The sequence below is a fragment of the Lethenteron reissneri genome, chromosome 18 (genome assembly GCF_015708825.2).
Source record: "Lethenteron reissneri isolate LAM-NWPU_2019-01 chromosome 18, ASM1570882v1, whole genome shotgun sequence".
In the NCBI taxonomy this organism is placed as follows: Eukaryota; Metazoa; Chordata; class Hyperoartia; order Petromyzontiformes; family Petromyzontidae; genus Lethenteron; species Lethenteron reissneri.
Window position 1 is genome coordinate 10,583,918 of NC_083796.1, and position 10,889 is coordinate 10,594,806.

At 44.3% G+C, this 10,889-nt stretch overlaps 1 protein-coding gene across 3 annotated transcripts in view; it reads left to right on the forward strand.

Moving 5' to 3' along the window:
• LOC133343855 (methyl-CpG-binding domain protein 2-like) overlaps positions 1 to 8,016 on the forward strand; it is a 43,548-nt gene extending 35,532 nt beyond the window's left edge. For all 3 annotated transcript variants that reach the window (XM_061553774.1, XM_061553775.1, XM_061553776.1), the window contains 2 exons: positions 1,856 to 1,979; positions 7,060 to 8,016. In XM_061553774.1, the coding sequence (XP_061409758.1) occupies positions 1,856 to 1,979 (124 nt within the window). In that variant the 3' untranslated portion in view covers positions 7,060 to 8,016. The remainder of the gene's footprint in view (positions 1 to 1,855; positions 1,980 to 7,059) is intronic.
• Positions 8,017 to 10,889: the final 2,873 nt, after the last annotated feature.

Genomic DNA, 10,889 nt, shown 5'->3' on the forward strand with positions numbered 1-10,889 from the left:
ATAATTTAGTTATTATTCATAATAGAGGGTTTTTTCTTTTGTTAGATCACGAAAATATATAAATGTGTCGTTAAAACCCACCACCACCACCTTACCTAGCCAACTAGTAAGGGTTGTCACGTAAACAGAACATGCCAAAGATTGTTTAAATGCATCCCTATACAGGGCACCATACTTCAATATGGATTACCGTTGGTAGAGAGCCAAGCCACAACATTAAAATCTGAGTACGACGTTTCGCCAGTAATTACAACTAGCTTCATCAGGTGACAGCCAGATTTGTGAAGAAGTCCACCCGTTTCGTTCCTTTTTTATTGGAATTACACAATACGTATAAATGTAATACTTAATTACAATACTTTATTAGGAGTTTAATAACACCTAATAATTAAGGTTAAGAAGATTACTACTTACAGGGATTACTTAATAAGGAGTAACTTCAGGGCTTCTTTAACACTTCCGTGGGCTGCTTGCAGCAGCTGCACACGTGATGCAGACAAAGGCGGCACATCTAGGATGGCTACGCCCCGCCCATGACACTGGGCACCGCCATGACGTGATGACGCCATGAGAAATGTATTATTTTTACCGTGAATTTTTATAATTGAAAGGAAAAAAAAAAATTTGGGACATTTTTTTTTTCTCTCACAATTTTAGTCTTTTTTTTCTGGAGCGCATAACTGTGAAACGCAGCAGTACAAGTGTGAAGTATGTCCCTAAAAGATTAATCGCGTAACTGCCAATTTACACTACGGGGTGGGGGGGGGGGGTTACGCAAGGGATGCCTGAAAATATCACATGGCAAATAGTAAATAGGTAAAGCTGTTCATAATCCAAAATGCTGATTTCAATAAACCAATTATGTTATCAGTTAAATTCTTCAGAATCGGAATAATATTGTCTATAACAATTACAAAGCCAAAATTGCAGTTACAGTTACAATTGCATTGTGAATTATATACGGCTGTTTCATAGCTGTGATTTAATTTCACATTCAGAATGTTTAACCGTCATGTAACTCACCGCCTACTTCTGATGTATTCTCTGCGCACATATGATTTCCATAGCAACCTAAAATTTATTCCAGTATGTTGCACTATGTATAATAATCTCTTTGATAAATTTAGAAATGCTTGATGCTGATAAAACAGGCATGATGAACATTTACTGCAGGTTGACAGACTTGTGAGAAACTGACAGATGACGTGGATAGATGTCCAGGATAGATGGCGCATGGCTTTTAATTGAATGACTCCTCTTGGCCAGCTGAATTTAAAGTGATAGCTGCAGATATAAATAAGCTCTGGCCAGTTAATGGAAATGGTGGCAATGTTCTTGGTTTTAGCCCTGTCTCAGGAGCCCCTTATGGGAGACGTATTGGTAAATGTAGAGGGTAATGGTTTTGATTTGTTGTTCCAAGCAGAGGAGAAAGAATGTACAGATCCTAATAAGCTGCTCTGATGTCTGATATTTTAATGGTTGGTGATGAATGTCGGTGCTGAAACAGCAGAGGCTGACTTGTTGGGTGTACATCATAGTAACACTTTACTCTATCCATTCCACTTGAGGGCTTGTTTTTTGCACGCAATGTTTTCAGACAAAGAAATCGAATATTGCATTACAATTGTTGGTGTGTATTTTCCTTCTGCGGGTAATGGCTAGCGGTAATGATTTTAGTGGTCGTGAGAAGAGGCCACCTACACTGCATAATAATGAGCCGTAATAATGAAAGACTCAAATGGCTCACAGTTCAGCAGATTTCTTGACAGATGATGGATGGCAAACGCTTTTTAATTTTCCTCCAGGTAGCGCGGCCTCACGTGGGTGACGAGCGCTTTTGTGTTTGTGTCTGCAGGCAGCAGGAGGAGCGGGTAAGGAGTGTGAGGAGGAGACTGGAGGAGGCACTAACAGCCGACGTGGTGGCACGGGCAGAAGAGGCGACGCGAGGCGAGCAGACACAAAAAGCTGTTGTGGCATAGGTGACTTTTCCGAACCTGACCCTGCGGTTCACACGGGCACGGGGGATGTATCTGACGCATATCGCCGGGTCTACAGTACACATACGGCACATCGGCAAATGCACGAGGCGGAACAGAATGGTGCCAGTGGGAGTCCGTTACCAATTCGCAAACGATGCGCTCGCTAATTTGGTGTCATTGTTGTTCCGCGACTCTTTCAAACGCAGCGTTCTAGGACTTCATCGCCGGTGTCGGCGATTAAATTGTCTGGCTCTCGCGAGCGTGTCGATACCCCTATTGTGCGGCACATATTGCACAGCTCCTAGCCAGCCATCTCATTAATGCACCGCAATGAGCAGAAATCACATTGTAAGCAGTTAAGCCTGCACGGTTCGCGTGAAACATTTTCTGCTGGAAATAACAAGTAGGTGACGTACAATCCGGAGTGATTATTAAGTGTGTGGCTCTGCTGTGTATATTTATAAGGGTGTAACAGCATGTAAGGGTGTTACAGCATGTGCGCACAGGGCTTGCTCCTTGCAGGACAAACGCAATAAATCATCATACACGAGAGCCATTGCTAAATTTAATTCAATAAGTAGCCGTTCTTCTACAATTCACCACTTAAAATAGTGGAATTGATATGGTACAGCACTGTTCTGTGGTGGAATCCTGTGCATTTGCTGTCTGACAGTAAACATGTATGAATAATAAATGGCACCACTTAGGGTTCTGAGGCTCAAGTATGCTGTCCGTCTTAATGGAACATTAATGTCCACATTGTAAGCTAATTGTACTGTGACAAATAGTGGGCATAAAAAATGGAATGCTTGCATAACTACAGTGTGTGCAGTAAGTTTATTTGTTATTCATACCTTGGTCACCGACACGCTCTAACTGTACACATTACCAGGGCCAGAACTTGAGTGATTCATTAATAATTTAACTATTGAAGTGGAGGGGTGATGGTGGTTTGCCCCCCCTCTTCCAGCTCACGTGACCTCCAGCCACCATTTACTCATTATAGACTGGCAGTACGCTCACTCAGTTTAATAACCATTGCTAGAGTCTACATTATAGACTGCCAGTACGCTCACTCAGGCTAAGAACCAGGCTACAGTCTACATTATAGACTGCCAGTACACTCACTCAGGCTAAAAACCAGGCTACAGTCTACATTAATGTTTTTTTTATTTTTATAATTTTTATTTTTATTCACTTTATTTTTATTTTATTTTTCTATCTACGTGACGTTACCGAAAGATCCAAAGAATTTAAATTTACTTAGTGTTTTTTAAGTTCTGCGCCTGGGCCAGGTGCAGAGTGTTTAGTCGTCTGCGAGCAGTAAGAGTTTAAATTCTTACGTAGGCGGAACGTACAAATTATCCCGCGGGTAATACATGCGGTTTTACTGCGATTGAGCAGCGTAGCACAGCCTTTTTTGTTCTTGTAATGGCTTCGTGCGAGAAAGTTTTTCGTATTTTACATGGAGGTCCTTGCTCAGTAGGACATGGCCACGCGCCCCGGAGCACCGTGACAGCGGATCGGAATTACATTTTGAGGATGGCAAGGCGATCCGCAATCACGGTGCTTGGAGCACCTCGGACGTGAAACAGGTGTCGTGTTGACGGCAGCGAGCGCGCTACCCTCACGGGACAGGAAAGCGTGGAGGCGGTGCATTTGGTGCCCAAGAGCCACAGTTAATGGCAGCGCCGGTGGGGTAAGAGGCCATCCAACTCTTTCCGAGCATGAAACGGCGCTACGATCAGCTCCAAAGGGTGTGGTTGTCCCGCTGGGACATCCCAGACTTTGCGCTAGGTCCATGCTCTCACGACAGAGAGCGGCCAGTCGAGCCGGATGCCTCTGGAAAACGTGGGTTTGCGACCAATCGCACCGAGGTGGGGAGGAGCTGGGGGCACCAACGGCCCCCACAAACATGTCCACCGAGCCATCAAGAAAGAGATGGTGATGTAGGGGCAATGTACCCCTGGAGGCAAGCGTGGCCTCCCCCAAGGCTGACAAGCAACGTCCACCAGCTCTGACAGGGTGATACATTTATAGGGTGGTGGGGGGGGGGCACAGCGCCGATTAGCACAGTTATGTACGGTGCAAAAGAAGTTTAACACATGTATCCTTACAAAAGAATGACAGAGCCCAGGAAGTGCCCGTCGGGCGACAATGCTTTAGAGATCGGTTGCAACTGGTTGCAAAATGCGCTGAATTGGAGCGATATTGTCTTCGCAGCCCATCGCCCCCTCGTATGTTGAGTGTCTCTGAGCAGGCTTCTGACTGCGACGACGAGTTTCAGGGAGGAAAATGACACGATGTTCTTGGCGGTGGCAGAGCGTTTGAGAGCTCATACTGAGGGCAACCTCAGACAGGCCTGAGAGAGGGGCCCAATTAGGAGGCCCAGAAGGATCCATGGGGTGCCTGGGTGTGCTACTGCTGGCACACGTGTAAGCAGGACCAAACTCACGAATACCTTACGGGGTCTCGGCCACCTCTACTGTGGCAATAAAACTATTTGAGAAACCCACGGGGATTTTGGACTCGAATAACAGAAAAGTTAAGTGAAAAACAGAGGCAAAGGAGGAGGCATGTGCTCATCGTCTGAGGAATTGAGCGCAGAAGAGGGGGTTTTCGCTTGGCCCTTCCTCCTGGGAGATGTAACAAAAGGCTTCAAAGATGCCCGTCGAATGGTCTTGGGGTAACAGCCCAGACTAATTCAAGTTTGCAGGTGATGACAAGGTCAAGTGAAAGAAGCCCCATTGCTTGGACCACCCTGGACTGGTTGCATGGCGAAGTGGGGGGAGTGCAAGGTGCATCCTGGGAACTCTGGGCCACATAGGTGGGCCAGGCGACATGTGAGCACCATGCAGTGCTGCTTGCTAACAGCACGCAGACCCCTGTGGAGGGCAACATAAGGCACTCTGTGAAGCTCTCCTCCAGCTGCCGAGGCGGGGCCTGTTATGATGGCTGGAGCCTCCGTGCTTGCGGGAGGGAATTCCCCTGGGCTTCTTAAAGCCAAAGCAAAGGCCTTGCAGGGCAGATGGTCACCAGCGGAAAGGAAGGAGAACATCAATCTCCTGTAGCTCAGGGCTTTTAAGGCTACTGCTAGAACGGCAAGTAGGAGCAGTAGTGATGGGGAAGGATGTCTTGTTGAGGCGCGACAAACAATGGCGGTTGCCGTGGTGAACCGGCAGGGCTCCCCCCTCGGTTCAACAAACTGACGCATGAGTTGGCTCGCCTCTTGTCTTGGGCAGAGAGCGAGGGAGTGCGCAAAAGTGAGGTACTTCGCCTCAAGGTACTGCCATCGGGGAGCTGTGATTACGAATGGGATGTCCACAGTGCTGAACAGGGAAGGGGGAGGGATTTGGTTACTTTTGCCCCCCCCCGCTTCCAATTCCAACGGTGCTGTAAGACTGGTCCAGGAGGTCATGGTTCTTGGAGCTGAAGTCCATGCTGGTGGGCGACACATTGTAGCCCCCATCGATGCTGGATCTGCTGTCGCAGAGGGAGGGACTGGTGTCGGGGCCGACTGCCTTGAACCTCACAACGTGGAAATTAAGAGGGCCTGGTTCTCCAGACTTGGACAGAGGGGTTCAGGATTTACTTCTTTAAGTCCAGGAGACAGGCCGCTTGGTGAGTGTGTTTCCCGCTGGAAAAAAGTGTTGAGGATGGTATCATGCAAAGGGTTTGAAGCTGTATCTTGCGGGGACGTGAACATTGCAAAATTATTGGAGGCGTTCGATGAACAGCTTTCGTTGGCAGCCCTGAGGGTCATTGGCGGCTATCTCGGCCTTCCACGGGGAAGTTGAGGGGCACTCGGTAAGGTAATCTAACATGCTGTCAGGACTCTTTAGGGCCATGAAGCGGGAGAGGCCACCAAACAAGGTCGGGGTTTGCTCCCGAGGGTTGCACCCCGGAAATTACACCTGGCGTTGAACACTCTTTGATTCTCGTCTTGAACCCTTGGGGGGGGGGGGGGACACGTGTTCTGAAAGACTGTTGACTCACAAAACGGTGTTCCTGTTGGCGATCACTTCGTCACAAAGGGTGAGTGAACTCCGGGCCCCGATGGCAGTGTCCTGGGCTAGCAAAGCTGGCGTGCCTTCGGCAAAGTTCCCCTCACGCATTCACAAAACCTCACACGTTCCAGCACCTCCGATTGAAGCACGGTTGGCTATGTACGGTGCGAAATAAGCTAAACAAACATACAACCTCACAGGCTTGCTTTGCTGCGGTCTCCAGAAGGCCAAATTGGGAATGCGGGGCTCTCGGCCATGGTCACCCAGTTGGGACATTAGTGAAGGTTGCAGAGCCTTCTTTCGCCTCCGGTTAAGCGCTGTCATTGCTTCATTTGTGTCGTCATTGTCTGTGGCCAATGTATGAATAAACAGGGTTTTAGCACTTGCATTAAAGCTGGTTTTCTTAGTTGGCCACCGACACAATCCGCACCCACTCACTTTCCTTCATCGCAAAAATTGTTCCCACCTTCACAAATTTACCGGTGGTGTATCAGCAAGATAGTCAAGTGCACAGTGGCGCTTGCATGGCTTGTGGTGTTGAGTTGTTATTGTCAAGTTGGTATTTGAACCGAGCTCAAGCTTTTCTTAGACGCGATTGTTTCGATGTAACCTCTTTGAATTGTTTGGTTATACAGTTCACTGAGGAAACGGTGGCTGGAGGTCACGTGAATCAATTGTTGAAGTTCTGGTCCTGAAACAGGAACGATATTGATTTGTGTATCGGTCGCTGCCGTGGCGAGATGTTAAATCCCTCGCCTGCTTTCCAGGAGCACATGGGTTCAATCCCGACCAGGACGCCTGCTGTATATTTGGAGTTTTGCATGTTCTTCCCGTGGACGTTTGGACTTTTCTCCAGGTCGCCCAGGGTTTTTCCATCCACATTTAGAATCATAAATTTCCACATGATGAAGCCACTTCGTCAATCATTTGTGACCAGGTCGCTTCTGAATAAGAGCTATAGAGCTCAGTGTGCCTTACCTGGTAAAATAAAAAAATAAAAATTTAGTGCAACTATTAAAACCAGGTTGAACGTAAGTATTAAAACCCTGTTTCTTTCTCTCGATGTTTTGCAGGCAAAAGACAATTACTGGAGGTTGGAGCACTTTTGACTGGGTGCAGAAAATCATGAAGCAATGCTCGCCAAGTCACTCACACGTTCGTGCGCACATTCAGCCAGCACTTTGCATTCACCTTCATGTATGTTGCTCTAAAAAGATCCATAGCAAGCCATGACTTTTTATAATGTTTGTTTGAATGAATTCTTTTAATGAAAAACGTCTAGTATTTCTTGAACCCAATAATGCGGGTTTTCCCCAAAACCCACTTCCCCCCTCTCTCTCCCTTCTTCAGCTCCCAGCCACTGGGGTAAAGGCATTTTATTGTTATCATTCAATGATGAGACATTCTGAAATAAAAATGTCGTATGTGTATTTAATGCTATTTATAAGCACAACAGCCTTTCTTACAAATCGAATTGTCATTATCCTAAAAGCTGTTGATTTTAAAATATACAGCTTTTTACGTTTTTCTATTTTATTAATGAATAGAAGGGATTTATTTCTTTACAAATATTTTTGCAGACAGTTGCTACTGGGCTTTGTACTATATACAGTGAGTTTTGTACAGTATATATTAAGCAAAATAAATCTTTACAATTTGTGTATTTTCAGAGTTAAAAGAGCACATATACTGTATATGGAGTGGACTGCAAATAATGTTAGAATAAATTAGTGTTTTGAAATGATGTTTTAAAAGTTCTTAATCCTATAGAAAAAGCAATGTTTAGAGAACATTCCATTACTCAAAATAAAGGATCAAGCCAATAATTTAAACACAAATTGGAAAAAAAACCAATGTCTTTTAAAACCCTTATTTACTTTTGCATTGTGTATGGGAACTATACAATTGCTCTGTAAATACCATCATGAATGTTTTTTATAACAGATTGCTTAAGGTTATTAAATTAAACAGATTTATCGTATATTGTAACATACTGATATTGCTTCTAATAAACAATGCCTTATATTCAAGTTACGTTTTTTTTTAGTAAACAGTTTTACTGTCCCATTTTGGACCTGGCGCTAACGTGTTGGCAGCAGTGATGCCAATGTGGCAAGCAGTCGCTGCAAGGTAAAGCAATAGATTGTTGGGAGTGCCTCCTCTCCTCGACTTTCCTCATCTCCTTTCATGCCCACTCTTGAGTCGAGCACCGACTCACTTGCTTCTGTTCCAAATCCATCTTCGTTTTTTATGGGTGCCGAAGCCCCTTCATCAACCCAGTAGAGTGTAGCCTTTGCTGTTGGTTCAGTCTGGTTGGATGAATGGTTGTCGGCGTCCCTCTTTCTGCGTATGTAAGTAAGTATGATGTGTCGATGGCTGAAAGGCTTCAGAATATTTAAATCGATTTTGGTGCATAGGTGCAAAGGCCTTTGTTAAGCCTCAGCGTTATGGTTAATGTGTGAATGTCAAGCCGAGGTCACTCTTGTTTTGATTGCTATGTTTTCATGGCCATTATGCTATTAACATGATGGAAAAAATATTATTCTAAACATAATATTGTTGTCGTGCGACGCACAAAAAACAGTTTGCACAACACCGCCATTGGCATTGAAAAATGTGTACCGCAAGTGATGGATATTTCCTAAGTCCGAGAGTGTATTGTGATGGCTATGAGATGGTTGTCTCCAAATGGAGCCCGATGTAAGGTAAGTTTACGTGGATTTTTGTACGTGTGTTTGCTGTGCAACACGAACTAAAAGGCGAGTTTATGAAAAAATAATAGGTTTTACCCTTTCTGGCAATAAAACAGGCGTTAAGATTGTCAAACACATGTTGCAAGGAATAAAGTCTGCATTAGCCACACGTACTTGTGGTGAACGTGCAAACGAACATGCTCTGATAATATATGCATCGTCTTTGAAACTGAATGGCCTACACCAGAGACAGTCTTTTTTATGGCCAAGTTTCACCAGTGTCGGACCAGAGAACGCCACAAGGCAACCATCTAAACGGCTGTTTTATTGACAGAGGGATACACCTATTGTTATTTTTCATACTTTGATACTGGCCAAAAGGTCCCATGATACATGCAATTTTGTTAATGCAGGGGCCAACTTGCATGATGCATGGATGGAGCAACAAACTTTCAGTTGAACTGGAATCATCAGGTGAATGATTACTAATCCATGTGTGCCTTGACTATTCCGGTATACGTTTAAAAAAAAAAAACATTTTTTCGCGTGCTTTTGTAGTAACTGAAGTAATGGAATAACTTTTGCTTAAGTATGGTGTCATTTAATTGCGAATTATCCAATTAAGGTGCCCTTGAAATAAGGGGTCACTTCGTGTAATGTGATTTAAATGGATAGGAGGTAATGGTATAAACTGCTGTGAATTGTACCAAAGAACTGGTTGTTTACACTCTAGCTTTGTTGACATACTTTTAATTATTTTCTACTTCCAGTAATAAATTGCTCTTTTATAGTCACGACTGCAGTTTTTTTGTTGCAGGAGGTTTTCCTGGCCTCGAAAAACTGGTACACTAAATCTTTAGATTTACATAAAACGAGCATTACCTATTACAAATAGGATGAGTTAGATGTGTTTTGCTAACGGCAGTGTGTGTATCAGAATATTTTTTAATTAAAAGTTTGTACTTTTTTACGTTGGGTTGCAGATTTTGTTTCATTGTCTGTCGACTTCCTAACTAAGTTAAATGGTTCGCCTCTGTTTTTTTTAAAGGAAATGTCTTCTAGCTATATACAATAATTTTACGACTATCCGAAAGCTTCCTTATGATAATGATGCGCTATTTAAGCGAGCTTTGTACCCGGTGACATTTTTAATATGAATTAGTTCACTTTCAAATGCAATTTTACCAAAAAAGATGTATTCAGTACTATCTCATCCCAAGCAATAAATGCTGCTCGGGTTATTTAATTATGTTCAACTCGCTCGCAATTTTAAGTGGGAATAGGGTTTGAATAATATCAATATAATGTAATGTTTAAAGAGGTGAGAACCCATTCAGATTCATTATCTCCTGTGTTGGAGTTTGGATAATCTAGTGACACAAGGGCAGTTAAATTTACAATTCACTCGTGACCACCAACTGTTTGACTAAAGCTACATCATTGGTACTCCGTGGTCCACTTGCACAAATTATATTACATGGTCATTATTCACATTTACAGCCAATTTTTATCTGGTCGTTTCTCATGAGTGTGCATGTGGCAGTGGATATCTTGGCCCGTCGACTGACGTCTGGGAAATTCGAGGAACACGCTCAGGGTGGTGGGTGCGTGTTTCAATCCGATTCGGAGGAAATGAATCTGATTGATACCTTGTTGGTAAACCGAGGTTAGCCTTGACCTACATCCTGATTATTATTATTATTATTGACTTTTGTGTTCCCTTATTTCATGACGGGATTCAACAGTACACAGCTTAAGCATGACATTGTTATATGGCACTCGCATTCATAGTAAAACGCAGCATTGTGCTGAATGCATGAGCAAACGTGGGCAAACATTTCCCATAAATTGCAAACACGGCGCGGTGCGACGACCCTTGCAAGGGACCTGAATGTCGCGGCTGTGAACGTCAACGTAGTTGTTACCTCCGTAGACTATGAACCATCCTTTCTCTCTCTCGCTCTACTATCTCCGGTTGCACAACACTTTGGCGTCCCTTCAACAGCCCCCTCCACCGTGCGATCGCCCACCGCGAAACCGCTCCTTGCCATACGACCAAAATGTAATCGGTCCTCGGCTCAGACCACAGTGCTGAAGCGAACCATGGCCCATCGCTCAAATGGCTCAATATAATTGTGCAACACCCCCACCCCACCCCCCTCTCTGGATTAACCTTTTCGATGCAACAAACCAGTTCACGCAGACATTTC